The sequence below is a fragment of the Podarcis raffonei genome, chromosome 9 (assembly GCF_027172205.1).
Source record: "Podarcis raffonei isolate rPodRaf1 chromosome 9, rPodRaf1.pri, whole genome shotgun sequence".
Classification (NCBI taxonomy): domain Eukaryota; kingdom Metazoa; phylum Chordata; class Lepidosauria; order Squamata; family Lacertidae; genus Podarcis; species Podarcis raffonei.
Window position 1 is genome coordinate 63,971,033 of NC_070610.1, and position 17,042 is coordinate 63,988,074.

General features: G+C 39.0%; 1 protein-coding gene across 5 annotated transcripts in view; it reads right to left on the bottom strand.

Moving 5' to 3' along the window:
• Window positions 1-17,042, bottom strand: part of CCSER1 (coiled-coil serine rich protein 1) — a 701,519-nt gene that overhangs the window by 266,117 nt on the left and 418,360 nt on the right. For 4 of the 5 annotated variants that reach the window (XM_053404078.1, XM_053404076.1, XM_053404077.1 and 1 more), the window contains one exon: window positions 11,252-11,329. In XM_053404078.1, the coding sequence (XP_053260053.1) occupies window positions 11,252-11,329 (78 nt within the window). Of the gene's footprint in view, window positions 1-3,696; window positions 4,019-11,251; window positions 11,330-17,042 lie in introns of those variants that run through there. The other variant, XM_053404080.1, reaches the window with a different exon arrangement.

Below are 17,042 nucleotides of genomic sequence, written 5' to 3' on the forward strand. Positions count from 1 at the left end.
GGTGGTGATGCTTAGGATTCTCTTCTGGGATTTGGAGCTGAAGACAATCTTTTGGCTTCGTTGCAATGCAGTGAATGAACCCTTGATTTTTATTGTTGCAGGTGACTTGGGTCTACCATTTTGCTTGAAGCCTCTGGCCAATATGTTAAAATAATATATTTAAAAGAATTAATAAAGAAATAAAATACTTAAGTAAGTGTAAGCCCAGTGATTTCTTACTATCTGTGGTTTTTCAGCCATGAACTGAAGTGACCTGCACTTTTAAATGGCCAAGAAACCCACCCAGATACCTTCCCTGCTTTCTTTCCTGTTAATTTTTGTCTTACTCCTTTCTCTTTCTCTTTCTTCTTCTTCTTCTCTGTTTTAATTATTGCTTAAAACATTATCTCAAAAGTGCTCCATAGAATCATTACAAACAATAAAGGGGGAAAAGAGCTCTTTTGTTCAAAGGAATGTTATATCCCAAGATCCTTTTCTACATTTTGTACTTCTGAGTTTGCAAAAAAAATAAATGTATTTTTTATAAAAATTATTAAGGTGTCTTGTTATGTCAGTATTTCTCAAATGCACCATTATGTGAGAATACCACTGAAGCTGGAATATCACTAGCATCCATCAAGGTATTTAGACCATAAAATAGACTATCTCCTGAATTTAATGAAAAAATGGAATGGAAAAATCTGAGTTCTACCTTATGCATTTGTGTGAATCTGAAAAGGTTTAATGTGTATAAGTATGGAATTAAATATATCAGAATTGTTATGGGATTTCTGGTTAGTGTAGAAAATATACCATGTAAGCTTATTATCGCAGTAAAGCTGCAATATTATATCCAGCTTTGCATTGTAATGACATTCGCAATGTTAATATCTTTAGAGTAGGGTAGTTAAAAAAAAAAAGGATTTCAGTACTTGAAAATGATGTACTTACTTGAAAACATCCTGTATTGATAACCGTATTTTCAGAGCAGATGCAGCAAGATTTACACAGGTACTGTCCATATGAAACAATGATGGCTATTATAGTCTGTTCATCCTCCCTATTCACACATTATTTATGTTACATGTGCGGCTATCACATGGAGCAGTAAGAGAAATCAGCTGTCCTTGCTGTCCTGAACAGTGCAGCCCCTAGTGGCTCCAGATACATGACATCCATGTGTTCAGCATGAATGTTTGCAGAGTGCTGTGAGTAGCTGAACACATGTAGTTACTCCAATAATCAGCACCTGTGTGATCAACTACTGATGCAGAGGGCCCCTCTGCTGAGTACTGTTTGCAAGTTCAGCTCTCACATATTGCATGCATCACTGATGTGGAGCAATGCATGAAATGCACCATAGTCTATCATTTCAGTCTCCTCACCTCCCACTGTATTACATCTGTGCAATACCTGGATGAAAGCTTTTCTTCTCATGATCAATGGGTACACTAGTAAAAGCAGAAGTCAAGGACTTTTTTCACTTATACCAGCAAACTGCTTTCCTTTCCCACATCAGTAAAAGGGTGGGGGAGAAATGATTCTTCTTCCAGATTCTTTTCTGCCCGCATCTAGTAGAGGCATGCAAAGGATGGCGATGGTGACAATGATACAGTCAACCATAATGAAGGAGAATGAAGTGGTGCTACAAGGCTCTTCCCATTGAGTAAAAATAAATGTATATTTGGAGCTAGAAGGGTATTTGTGGAGCCAGGAGGGTATGTGTGGAAATAACATGTGCTGGCAGAAGCAACCCCATTCTGAGCCCTGTCAGTCTCTCGCCAGCCAGAGCAGAAGATGTGGGGGATTCTGACTTGTGGGGCAGTGGCTGGAGAGGGCACACAAAAATATGCAATCTGATGTATTCCCCTTTTCTCAGGGGAACTTAAGGAGAACAGGAGGGCTTTAGATTGAACAGATCCAAAGCCTCCCCCCAGCCCCCAAAGGTCCCCTTTCTCCCAACAGCAGAGGAGGGACCAATGTGGATGTTTCCTTGGCTGCAGTGGGGAGACTTCTTTGGCTAGACAGCATGTTCTTCCTCTCTGCCTGAGGTGTAGGAGTTCTGCAAAATTCTATGGCCCTCCCAAGGACCACAAGAGTGCAACCTAAGATACTTTCTAGGCAAATAATTCATCAAACTATAAAACATTTCCTGGAATGTACCACTGCAGACTGCTGGTGTGGGATTGTACAAACTGAATTCTCCTCCATAAAGCCATTCTTCTAGATCAGGAATAGTCAACAAGGTGCTCTTGCAGTTTAATTCCATTCTTTCCTGATCCTGGCCTCAGCCAACAGAGTATTGCTGATGTTCTTACCTGTAGTGTGATGTGATGCAGTTATGCCATGTTTTATATCATGTCTAGCCATACTTCTGAGAAATCTGCATTGCCTTGGATTCTACCCATGCAATCGTATGCATGTCTGATCGAAAGCAAGCCCCGTTGAGTTCATTGAGAGCCTGCTTTAGCTCATTGGAGTAGAGCTTAGGGTGTATTTCCAGCTATGATAACAGATGCAATCAGATGCAGATACCAGAAAAGAAGTTAAGGGAAGAAAATGAGAATAGAGGAAGAGAATAAATTCAGTCAAGAGATGTTTCCTTCAATCTCCTTGAAACAGTATTTGTTACTAACTGGATTATAAGACATGTTAGCATTAAAATTCTAAAACTCACCATGTTCTTATAAGTGTTCTGTACTATATCATGTTCTGTACAATATATAGTATAAGGATAGAAAATCTGTGGCCCTCCAAATGTTCTTCAATTGCAACTCCCATAAATCGACCTCAGCCAGCATCCCCAATGATCAGGGATGAGGGAGGTGTACCACATCAGGATGGGCCACAGCTACCTTACTCCTGATATGGTAGTACAAGAGAAAGAGGTAAAAGATCTGTAAACTGGGTTAGGTTTGGCTATGCAAAGAAGGAGAAATTGGGGGGGGATTGAGAGAGTTCAAAATTGTGTTCCATATGCAAGTAAATTCTTTACAAAATAAGAGGCTCAAGATGAGAATCGACAGCTAGCAGAGCAACAAATGAGCTAGAAGTAAGAATAAGAAAACAGAAGAAAGACTGATTGATGTTTTGTTGCACCTATGCTAAACTGTAAATATAAAACTAGATGATGTGAATTCTCCTGTAGTTACCGTATTTTTCGCTCTATAACACGCACCCGACCATAACACGCACGTAGTTTTTAGAGGAGGAAAATCCGTAGGCATGCCACCCGTAGGCATTCCCTCCATAACACGCACAGACATTTCCCCTTACTTTCTAGGAGGAAAAAAGTGAGTGTTATGGTGCAAAAAATACGGTACTTAATATTGCCTGATTATAGTAAATTCTGGGGAGGGTGCTTCTCAACAGAGATCCATGTATTGGCCCATGTAAACCAAACCACCCTAATTTGCTAGTCCCGAACTTATCCACTGGATTACACTTCTCCAAATTTTGTGGCTCTCTCAGTAAAAAACCAAACAAAAAAGTGCACAAAATGTGATTTTTACAGGAAGCTTGTACAATAACCTAAATTGCTTTTTATATTTTGTAAACTGCTTAGTAGCCTGTTTTGGCATGAGAAGTCACAATAGACTTGGTGTGGCCCAAAACGGTTTCCTGCCTAAAACAGGAACATTGGCCTTGAATGTTGCTCTTGGTAACCACCAAAGTGTACTACTGCTGACCCCAAAGGACAATACAACTGTACACAAGTTATGGAAGATAAAATTATACTTTATTTTGATTATTCAAATGCCTGTAATAATTTATTGGTAATAACTTAATCAAATATTTGTTAATGCAAATGAGAATAGTGAAGAATACTTGTTTTTTATAATGAGCAAGGCATTTTGTCCCAGAAAACCCCCCAAAGGCAAAGGCAGATTCATCTTTATACAGGCAACAAAGTGAAACTAATTGTCTATGTGGTGTGTGTGTCCAAGAATATGTTATTTTAATTAAATAATGTTGGTACCAATGAAATGCTGATTGGTTTGTAAACTGAACGTTCAGTACATGAAGAATTCCACAGGGCCTTTAAAAAAGAAGAAGAAAAAATTATGATAAATGAAGTCTCAAAGATTAAGTTGCATGCATCACTGGTAGAAGAGACATAAAACAATATTTGTGTTACAGATGCCTTGTGCCCTAAAAAGTTGTATTAAAATATTTAAGCCAAAGCACAATAATGATTAAAACAAATATAATCATGCTTACTATTATAATCAGTGAAATACTCCAATACATATGTTTTAACTAAAACATTGCACATTCAGAGAATCTCAATGAAGAAGGATCCCACACCTATATGAAGAATCAGATTAGGGGGAAATTGAGCACCAAAGACAAACAAGATGAACTGAGGAGAATTAATAAAATTATATTAGCTTAGTGTTGCTCTGAATCCAATTACCTAATGCAAAGGTGATCTGGCTGTGTACTCAACATATGCTGCACATGTTTCAGACTTTTCTAGAGTGTTTGTCTAGAGAGTTTGTGGATAAGGAGCTGTGATAAATATCAGGAAGTCTCTGATCTGAATTTAGCTTATATGTAGCTTTAACCAGAGTGGGGAACCTGCAACCCTCCATATACAATTCCCATTATCACTGACCATGCTGGCTGTGTCTGATGGGAGCTGGAGTTCAACAGCATTTGGAGGGAAGCATCGCTGCAGAAACTGAACTTCTGGGCTTCACCCCATCACCTTTCTTCAGTATGTAAATAAGAAGACTGACCTACCTTACAAGATTGTTGTATGGATGTCAAAAACAAAATGTTTTGACATTGATTTAAGATATGGTTATTGTTGTTATATTGTGCAGTTAAGATTTTATTGGTTTTCCATATATAGATAAGACATCACTGGACTTTTTTCCCACTAAGGATAACTCATGTATTCACTGAGTTAAGAGATAACTCATGTTTTCACTGAAAGCCACATCTTGTACCTTAACTGCATTTTTTAACTATTCTTAAAAATATAAAACCACTGTTGACTATTAGCATTAGACACTGAGTAGAAGCACTGTGAGATTCTGGTAAATAATCTACTTGGAATGACTGCATTTCGTCGAAATGCAGCTCTGCTTCAAAAGTCAACAGAGAGAGCTACTTCTGTGAAGCAATAGCTTTAAAATATCTTTAAGTGTTTGGGGGAAAAATATTTTGTAATACGGTAAATGCAAAAACAAGAAAGAAGAATTAAAAATGTGCACATGCTCCCATGCTCACCTGCAATCATATATTATACATAAGATCCAGAAGTAATGCAGATGAATACATGGGCATGCAATTATGAACCCAATCAGTAAGTGCAAATTGTTCATGCATTGCTAATACGTTTTGAGATATGGACCATATTTTAGATGTTGCAAATACTATCATAATAAATATGGAAGACACAGAAGGAGAAAGCACCCACAACATCAGAAGAGATGAACAATGGCAGGAACAGATGTTATCCTATGTAAACATAATGGTATTTTTGGCAACAAACTGCAGAGCCAGAATTTCTGTCAGGTGGCAAGGACAAGACACTCCATTCCTTTCCAGGAAGCCACAAGGGAGTGTTGTGCATCAATGCATTTAGCCCTAAATGCTGTCAACAAAGAGTTTACCATGAATGTGCTGTAGCAATATCCATAAGTGGAACACAGAACTGCCCAGTGCATCATGTAAAATAGTTCACTGGCTTAAAGTGATTTATGTTTCAATGTTCAAAGCAATATCTATCCATATAAATATATTTATTTTGCCAACTATGTCTGCTAGCTAAAAAACTAAAACAAACAAACAAGAGGGTTGTAGAAAATGGGTGAAAAAAGGGGTGTGGAGAAGGGTAAATACAAAAAGTGGAATATATTGAGCAGTCTTCACAATATTTTTAATGATCCCCCCCCCCAATAGTTATTTCTATTTTAGTTGTAAGTCGCCTTGAGTCCTTGTCTGGGGGAAAGTCATTGGCTGTAACCGTGCAATAAACCATTTGAGAAGAGATCATGAGGTGGTTTCCATCACATCATGAAGAGCAGTTCTTTTCAAATAGTGTGTTGGATCCATTCAGGCTTTCTAAATGCAGACGATGTCTTCCACTTTTGGAATTTACACCTCACTGAAATGTCACAATTGAAACCAACAATGTACTTCGTCTTGCCCAAGCATAGCCATTAAAGCTGCTCATGAGCCTACCTATTATAGCACTTGACTGTTGTGCAAGCTTTCACAGTTAGTAGCAAGCTGGTTTCCTTCTTGCCTTTGGATCTACCCCACTGCAACAACATGGTGATTATAGCTGCCATGTCAAATGAGTGACCCCTCCCCATACCACTATGTGCAGATTATAATGTTTTGACTGGGTGCAACTCCTATCTTGGCACATGATGGTCATGCTTTAAAGTCTGCTTCTCAGTACCCTCATCTCAGCATTGTTTTGTAAATTGCTGAAATGGATAAAGGCTGAAGATGGTGCATGTTACAACATAAAAGAATGAGGTGTAATGCAAATATAGTCCTCCAGATCACCAAAGGAAGAGGGGAAAAGAGGAAGAATACAACTATCTGGAATGGAAAAAGTAATTCTACAAGATAATCAGATTTTGAAAGAAGTGGAGTATTAATGATGGTATTTCTAATAATTATTAAGGTGAGTGTTCTGGATTGAAAGTAATGCCAGCATCCAAGAGTCCCTATCCATCTGGAGCAAAATGTGTCATCATAGACACATTTCTACCACTCAGGCTATAGCACAATAACTGGACAGACAAAGATGCATCAAGAAAGAATAGTGCAACCAACAGTTGCAGTTGTGGAGGCCACATAAGATGGAGCTGTGTCTATCTGTACTATAGAAAAGTGGGGGACCAATGCAAATTGCACAAAGATGGTGTTCAGTGATGATGTACAGCAGAAGAAACCCTACACTCTGATGTTCACTGTACTGGGATAAGTGACAAACAATTCGACAGAAGACATGCTAATGCATGTTAATTAAAGCTCCACATCAAAAGTCACGTTTCTGTCCATTTGTTCTCTGTAGGTCAGGCCACCTCTTGAGATATCACCACCAAACTTGGCACATGGGTTTCCAAAGGAGGGATAGTGATCTTTGTTAATGTTCAAATGCCAGCCACCATTAGAATCAAGACGGTAGACCAAAACATCACTTTGGTGTGACTTCACAATATTATTATTATTTTTTACATATGTTCATCCACCTCTTGCAATATCACCACCAAACTTGGCATTAGGGTTCCTGAAGTGAGGCAGCAGCCTGCATCACTGTTTGGACGCTGGCTGCCATTGTGAATCAAGATGGTAGACTGATACATCACTTTGGAATGACTTTGCCTGTTTTTTTATATAGTTTCAGCTGCCTCTCCAGATAGCATCGCCAAATTCAGCATGAGGCTTCCCAAGGTGGGGACAGTGGTCTTCATTGATATTTAGATGTCAGATACTATTTTGATTCAAAGTGGCAGACCAATGCATGACTTTGCCCAATTTTTACAGTTTTGGATCCAAACTTATAAGTTGCACTTTCCATTTCAAAATCACGGTATTTTAATGTAATATAACCTGCTGTGACTAGAAAGAGTTGGTCAAGCTGCTCTTCAGGTATGTGTGTATACCTATATCATAATCAACTTATGTTGGTTGCATATCATTTTAATTGCATAACTGTTATGGCTTTCACCCAAATAGTAAAAGTTGTGGGAACGGTAATGTAGTGAAGTGCTGAAAACTCTCTCTTGGTTTACCTGGGAAGTGAAGGTGTGTGTATGGTTATCTGGCCAGTTTGAGTCTGCACATTTGCCCCATACAGCCACTCAAGCATGCATCATGGAAGAGGGTGAGATTGAGATTGTGTCTCTGAAGCAGTTCATCTAAAGTTCTGAGCAGAGCCAATATACAGGCTGGGCACATGTAGGCTCTGTCTTCACAACTGAGAAAAGGCAAGATCCTCTATTAAACAGACAAAGCCTATACGCATACAAACTTTTAAACAAATGCAGGATGGATGGGAGCAGGGTGGTGGTAAGACAAACTCAGTGTGTTCCCTGGACCATGCTGCAGAACCTTCTACAACATTGGGCCGGGGGTAGTGGCAGGTGCTTGAGTGTTCTCCGACAGAAGAGCCAATAGTAGGAAGTTGCAAAAGCACTACGTTTGATTAAGGAAAATCATACCCAGCCATAGGAATAGCATCTGTGTCTGCTTAATAGTAACATATGGCTTGGTACTGAGGCACCTATCAGTTCATGTAATCTTATCACCACTGAAAACTCCATTACAAATGGTACATGTATCTTCGTTCTTTGTTTTGATTATGCAAGTGAAATTTAAGAAATTATTTCTTGATATCTTAATCAAAGAAGATTTTGAAGAACAGAAGAAGGTGAAGAAGGTTAAACTGACATTGATTTATTAAGATATGCTCACCACTTACCCATTAGCAATTTTCTCTCCCTCCCTATTTTACACACACACACACGCACACACACATTTTGCACCCAAATAAGTTTTGCTTGGATATTATCTTTAAGTATACTTAGAAATGGGATTATTAATTTTTAAACAATATGTTGTTTTACCTCATTTTCTGGCAGAGGTCTCTTGACAACCTTTGCAACCTTTGAACACATGAGATCTACCTATTTTAATTAATCCCCCTCTTTATCAATATGCTATGCGCAGGCCAATTATCTAAATCCTGGGGCACAAATGAGCTTAGCAAATACAGAGGTGACCAAAATTGCAGTTCAAGGAAATCTGTTGAGAAGAAGACATCATAGTTCTCCACAATTCCAAAGTGAAGTCTTAATGAAAGGTAAATAAGTATAGGCAAAACTAATTTTATGACACCACTTTGCAAATGTTTTCAGAGCATTCTGGAAAATCAAAACTGCACTGCACTGCACTGCATTCCATATTAGTCAAATATTCAGGACACCATAACTTAACAGAACAATTTACAATGCAGGAAGAAATGCTGTGTTCCAAATTATAGTAACATAATTCCTTACTTAGGGTGGTACACAATTAAGTTTTGCTCAGAGTAGGCCTGTTGAAATTAATGGACATAACTTAGTCATGTTTGTTAATTTCAGTGTGTCTACTCTGAGTAAAACTTAGTTGCATATCATCCTTTAAGTTCCCCTGCTAAAATTAAAGTCCTGAATTGGTGGAGTGTATTGGAGATATATGTACCAAAAAACCTAATTCTTAGCTGCATGACAATTGTTTTATCAATCTGTTATCAATGATACTTCCCTTGTTTATGCTAGCAAATGTGCTGTTTTATTTCTCCCCATTATCTGTTCACTGTCTTTTCTCCAAGGTGTCTTTATAATATAAAGTGGCTAAGCTTGGTGACATCAGGGTGCATGCATATCCAGATATTTGTTAACTTGTGTGAGTAAAACATATGGCAATCCAGTTGCAGCTCCTGACTGTGAAACCCTAGGGAAATGGCAATGGAAAATCTTGAAACTTGGCTGGTACAAAAATTGAGGAAAACACTGCTAGCCACGAATCAAAGTAAAACCCTCAAAATAATATTCATTTGTGACTTTGAAACTTCTAGGTTAACTCAAGTAATCTGGAAAGTTGTCTCTTTTATTCAGGTAAAAAAAATACCCCCCAAATGACCTTTAAACTATTTTTCTTCTCATAGGAAGGTCTGTCACAAATAGCAAGCTTGACACCCAGGAGGTATTAAATGAGTACTGGATATTGCACAAATTAGTTTTCCTATTGAAACTTGTGCATCCTTTGGGTGAAACAGGCAAGGACATGAAGAGCAATGGGCTTTCTTCTCTGTTATGAAGAACTCTCTGTTCCCACCAGCCATCGTTACTGACCCAAAGGATGATTTCAATGGGAGTTCACCATGAATAACTTTCTTAGAATATGTGCCCTTATGAGAGGTTTCCCCTGGTGAATCATTATACTGTTTCTAAAAACTGCTTTATTCTTGCTTTTGGTAATTTTAATTTAGTCTCCTTGATGCCTTCGGGTAGATCAACAGACAGGATATAGATGTAATAAACACACAAATGATGTGATAAATAAATAAGCGTAAGAATCAGTTTCAATAGCTGATGTTTTGGCCTACAGTCCTGGCAGACAACAGTACCACCACAGAATGCAGAGATGGAAATGCAGGTTCTACAGGTCTCTCATCTGGCCATTTCACCCAAGAACACTGGGTTTCTGGCTTGTTTGTAGGCAGCCCCAAATCAGAATCCCACTCCAAATGGAAAGTGGGGAAGCCAAAGAGCTAGTCCACAGAGCCATCCATTCACATATGGTCACAACAAGGATTCCCACTTCTTTGAAAGACAACAAAACAAAAAGATGACTTCCTTTAAGGTTAATGTCCAGCACGCCTACCAGAACAGGGCTATCCTATTCATTAATTCTGCTTTGAGAAACAGAAATCCCATAAAAGTAAAATGCACACAACAACTTCAGTACCGATGGAACTGACCAAAAGCACATATGAACCTACATCAAAAATCAGAAACTACTTTAGAGGATGCTGTTTGAAAAAGGTAACAGTACCATGTTCGTTCCGGTAGATAATAATTGTGGTTTTGTCTTTCAAACCTTGATTACCAATATACTTTTCAAGGGAGGTTGTAATGGGAATGATATCACATGCAAGCCAGCTCTATTAACCATTCCAATACATTGGAGTACTTTCTTGATAGTCGCAGTTCATAATCGCACCAGGATAAAAATTCTAATTTTCAATTAAATTACTAGCAACATCCCCTGCTGATACCCAGTGATTAAAATATTAATGCAAACTTCTCTGCAAACTTCTCCAGCTTTCATTTGTAATACAATTTTTAAAAAGAAAATAAAAGACTAGCTTAGTCTTTGGTGATTATGCATAATACGTTCATTAAGTTGTTAATAAGTAGGTAGATGCTTTTTACAATATTTGAAAATAGGGAAAGACTTCAAATTCTACTAATACATATTCTCCACGAACATTCCTGCACAAATTCTAGAGAGTATAAGGGAATTGTTGGTAAAACAAGCAATTAATAGGACATTGGTATGCTGGCAGGTAGCTGTAATTATCTTCTTTTTTTTCTGTTGCAGAAGGCATCTGAGAATCATTTAAGAGCGAAAGATGAATGGTGTTGCACTTTTACATCAATACGCAGACACAGCAGTAGCAAAGGAAAATAGGCTGGTAGAGATTTAAATATCAATACAGAAGATAAAAGAAAAACTGTTTAAAACAGCTACTTACATCGTGGCCTACAAGTTCAGTCTGTGTGGATTTATCTACTTGAGAGGCAAGAGTCCTCTGTAAATATTGGGCTTTTTCCTGTGAAACAAAACAAGACAAGACAAAACACTCCAGGTTAGTCATATTTTTCCTCCTTGGTTCTTCAGCTACCAACATCCAGAAACAAGAGGTCCAAATATCATACAGTAACAGGTTGCTGGGAAACAGGAGTTATTATAGTACTATTCTCAAGGTAAAATTTGTTCCCCTGATGCTATTTTGCTGGTCCATTTATTAGTCAGCTGCTGAGATCATATATTAGATGCAGCATTAAAGGGAGACCACCACTGGCATGATTTGCAAAGGACCATTTCACAGGGAACTGATTTAAGACTTAAAAACATTTTTAAAAATAAAAATAAAAATCTGCAATCTTACTCTCTGGAGAAGTTACAAGAATTTTATGCACTAAACCATCTGTTATATAATGTGAAGATGTATGGACTCTTGGTTTCCATTTGTTCAGACAAGGGAATACAAGCACACAACAAAACTGCAGAGATGAAAACTGCGGGAGAAATATATGTTTCCATGGTACATAAGGGGGAAAGCACATTATTATTATTATTATTATTATTATTATTATTATTATTATTCCTAGGTTTTATTTCTCCCCCTTTATCTAACCCCTATATGAATTCCTTAGTTCATTTTTCTCAGCTGATTTGATTAGGAAATGTATTATCCATTTCAGACTCTAATCAACCTCAGTTCCACTGACATCTCATCTAAGGGCAAATGAATCAGCCTGTTTTCTCTCTGTCACTTTTGTATGCGTTCGCTCATAAATAAATCTTTCCTATCCTGCCTCTATGCTAGTGTGCTAATGTCAAATAGTTCCATTTGAATGCAAACTCTCTATTTTTAGTTCATTCTTTCAAAAGACACATTTTGAAACACATTTTCTCTCAAAAATATACAATGCAAGCATATTTTGATGCATTAAAAAAATGAAATAAATGGAAAATGCAGATAACTCTGAGTTGTCCTTGGTACCCTGAGTTTTACCCTAAACTCCTGCTTTCCTTACTGACCTATAAATGCTTCCAGACCATCTTCCAGTTCTTGTCAGACCAACAGAGCACATTCATGACTCTTGTTTTCAGAGCTATCTTTTCTGTCTGCTTGTTCCAAATCCAGTTCAGCAGATTCCTTCCCTTCGATCAACCCTCAGCTTCTGTCATCCAAAGGATACTGAATGGCAGGAAATTAGGGAAAGACAGAAGTAATTCTACACCAGGGATGGGGAACCTCAGGTCTGAGGCGCTCCATGCCTCTCCTATCTGGCCCTCAGAACTCTCCCCGGCCCCCACAACCTCTCTGCTCTTGGTGAACCATGAAGAGTGCTGGGTTTACGGCTCTGTCCACAGGAGGAGGAAGAACTGTGTGGCTGCTGTAAATCTCGAGGCCACAATAAGGGAAGCAGATTTGTTCACCAAGAACAGGGAGCACCTTCATATCTAATATCATATCTTCATATCTGATACAGTGGTACCTCGGGTTAAGACCTTAATTCGTTCTGGAGGTCTGTTCTTAACCTGAAACTGTTCTTAACCTGAAGCACCACTTTAGCTAATGGGGCCTCCTCCTGCTGCTGCGCCACCGCTCCACGGTTTCTGTTCTCATCCTGAAGCAAAGTTCTTAACCCGAGGTAATATTTCTGGGTTAGCGGAGTCTGTAACCTGAAGCGTATGTAACCTGAAGCGTATGTAACCCCAGGTACCACTGTAATTGGTTTATTAGCACTATTGTGAAATTTTCAACTACAGGCTATTATTTTTGTTAAACACACACACACACACACACACATGAACCTCTTCTTATGTGTTAAGCCTTGTCACTTTTGTAGCTTTGGCTTGTTAAATTATTAACTACTGAATACAAAATTGCAGCAACAAGTTTACAGGGCATGTGCTGGTTATCTGAAATATTGAGTAGTATCATGGGTTCTAAACAAAGTCATAAAACATTTCCCTGGCATAAATGAACTTCATAAAAGTGACAATTTGGCCTGCAAATATAATTTTCTGCAACAGGCCCTGTATCAATCAATGGCTAATAAAATGCTAAGCTTCATAACATCCTAAAACAGGTCCCCCCCTCCCCCCAAAATTAGAGCACATGTGAACCAGCATCTTGAGGCACATTTTTTGTGGGTTCATAGATTAAAACCAAAAGTTTCACACTTTACTCAAAAACTGTTCCTCAATCGTCTCTTAAAATAGCAACATTCCTTCTCTCCAAAGCACTGAATGGCAGCTGCATCTATAAAGTGTCTTGATTTTTCAAGGCACACTTCAGCTTTTATTGTGGTACAGATTTTGGGAATCACTATTCTAAATGCCAAGAAGTTTGTATTTTGCAGCTTGTACAATTACAGTTCAGTGTTTGTTAGATGTGCATCCAAGTCAACATGTTTAGGAGTGTGCTTTCCAAACTTTTCATGTTGGTGACACACTTTTTATACCTGCATCATTTCACAGCACAGCAATTCAGTTTTACTAGCAAACCGGAGGTTAAACTAACCCATGGGTAGGCAAACTAAGGCCTGGGGGCCGGATCCAGCCCAATCAGCTTCTAAATCCGGCCCGCGGACGGTCCGGGAATCAGCGTGTTTTTACATGAGTAGAATGTGTGTTTTTATTTAAAATGCATCTCTGGGTAATTTGTGGGGCATAGGAATTTGTTCATTCCCCCCCCCCAAAAAAAAATATAGTCCGGCCCCCCACAAGGTCTGAGGGACAGTGGACCAGCCCCCTGCTGAAAAAGTTTGCTGACCCCTGAACTAACCCCTTTCCATCCCTGGGAGAAGTGCAGGGAGTGGTTGCATGACACACCTATACACTGCAGCCGACACAATAATGTGTTGCGACACACAGTTTGTACAGTGGTACCTCGGGTTAAGTACTTAATTCATTCCAGAGGTCCATTCTTAACCTGAAACTGTTCTTAACCTGAAGCACCACTTTAGCTAATGGGGCCTCCTGCTGCTGCCGCCGCACCGCTGGAGCACGATTTCTGTTCTCATCCTGAAGCACAGTTCTTAACCTGAAGCACTATTTCTGGGTTAGCGGAGTCTGTAACCTGAAGCGTATGTAACCTGAGGTATCACTGTAAAGTTCTGTGCTAGAGGCTCACACCGGAATCATCTTTAGAAGGAAGCGTGATCTTTTAATCCTATTTACTTGCAGCAAATATTTGAGTTGGCTAGGATGGCAAATCACTCATATCTACCCATCTCCAGTACAACCAAAAGGCCAATCGTCAACACTAGTTGGAGAGTATAATGACAACACATGGACAGAGATGGGCTGTAGGTAGTGATGAGACTAGCTAATATCCAGTTCCCCATAACCAGATTTCACGAATGTGGTTTGTATCACAAACAACAGAAAAACTCACATTCATGTATATCGTATCGTAAAACCTTTATTTGCATCACATACAACATCCAAAACAAATCAATACAGAATTACCACTTCCCCAGTAGCACAAAACATTTGCTAAAAGAAAGGAGGCAGAGCAGTCTAGCGTCATATCTCTTGGTCTCCAGGGAGATCAGACGTCTGCAGTGTATTTCGACGACAAAAAACCAAATAGAGATATTTAGCCACTAACTTGGTGAGCTCCTGATCATTCCCCAGTAATAGAAAATGTATGACCTCTGACTCTGGTTTCCATTTGGGGATACAGAGTTGATCTAGAAATTGCTGGGGGAGATCATTCATGTATATGTGCCAGAAAGACAGAAAACACCAAACACACGGTACCAACATGAAAAATCCCCAAGAGAGAGAGAGTCTGTCATCTCTGACCACTGACCATGTTGGCCAGCCACGAAGGACACTGAGATCCAACAATATCTGGAGAGGAACAGGTTCCGCATGTCTGGTCTATTATAACTGGAAGTGATGCTACAAGGTATCAGGCAGAAGTCTTTCCCAGCACCTGCTGTAGAGAACATTATCTCTGTTGAATCCTTGGTATTTCAACAAAACTTGAACCCTTCTCGTGGTGGGCCTGTGGCCTTTGAGTCTTACATGCTGGCCTCCTCCAAATGGATTTATAGAGATGGCTGGCTACTGGGGATGGTAATTCTCTCTTCTCTGTCCCTGTCTAAAGATAGGTACCTTGGGCTCCTTGTGGGAATACACAAGTACATTGTACAAGGAAGAGTACACAGAAGGTGTTCAATGACCAATCATCATCATGGCTTCCTTGCCATTGCCATTTGATAGCTGGAGTGTTCCCTGAACAGGTACAATAGGAACATAACGGTGTGTGATCTCAGACATGTTATATATGAGAGCAGTCATTGGCGTTGCTATTGCTGTAGTAACCCTTGGGCTTGCTTGTATTAATTTGCTTTCTGCTTTGCTCCTGGCAGAACACAGGATTACATATATGTATATCAAGTAATGCTGGTGTAGCTTTGGCAGAGTGGCTATTGGCATCAGAGTACCCTAGGATGGGACTGCCTGTCTCTCATTATGAACATTATAAATAGCAGCAGCTGCTCTCTATGATGCATTATACATGAAATACTTCCTTTACTATTTATATTCATGGGTAATGGCTTCTACCTGAACATGATTTTATTCAACATTTCCTAAACACGCACACACATTTCTGATGAGGAATCTATTTTGAAATTACTCCCTAAGTTTAGGTGTATCAAGCAAGAAGATAACACAGGAAACAAAATAAAACAAGGGTGCATTTAAAGAGCTGCTTACACCTCTAAATCATTATACACATAAGGATCTTCCTATACCTGTTGTTTATGTGCCCAGTCCAAGTATGCGTAGGGCACAGAGGAAACGAGAGAAAGCTATAGCATCAGATCCTCCTGGGGACTGTGCTGCTTCTTCTAACTGTGTAATAGTTGGCCCACTGAGCTCAGAATAGCTCTCCAGGGTTTCAGACAGGAAACCCTTCCCCAGCCCTATCTGGAGATTCCAGGGACTGAACTTGGAACACTTTGTATACAAAGTATGCACTTTACCATTGACTTATGAGCCTTGGAAATGTGGTGTGGTTTCTAACAGAGACATCCAACTGTGTTTTGTTGGTTTTTTTTGTAAATACATTGAACTACTGATCAATTAATTGTGGTAATATTTTCAGTCAGACAAATCAGTTTTAATCTGCTTGATGAGTTGCACTTTTAGTTATAGGAGCTTATCTGAAATAATGCTCTTAATTTTCCCCTATTGCTTCATTCAGAATATTGAGCAGATCACATTGATAGAAACTGTAGCACATATTATTGGACGGTAACTAATTAAGTCACAGTCAGAGTACACCAATTGAAATCCATGGACACAAATTACTTAAGTCTGTCAATTTCCATGGGTCTGCTCTGGGTTAGGTATCAACATTATGCATTACATTAAAGCAGAGTTTTGTTTTGTTGATGATGAGAACATTGCACCTTCACACAACCATACTTCAGAATGATTGAATGGACGTTGCTATACTTGTTCCAGGTGACTGAAGGACAGATATTTAGTAGAAGAGGTATGAGAGAGGGGAAGGGGAAGCATGCCAGGAGTTGACCTAATACTGAATATGACTTGCAGTGTTTTGTAATTACTGAATCATAGCTCTGAAGAGATGGAAAGCAGAAGCAATTTTTAATAAATTGTGTTGGATAACTGGAACTCAAAAAGGCAATACGAAACATCATCATAGTGGAAATAAAGTGCTAGTTTAGAAAGGGCAGGCTAAAAAGAGGCAAAAATCCATATGC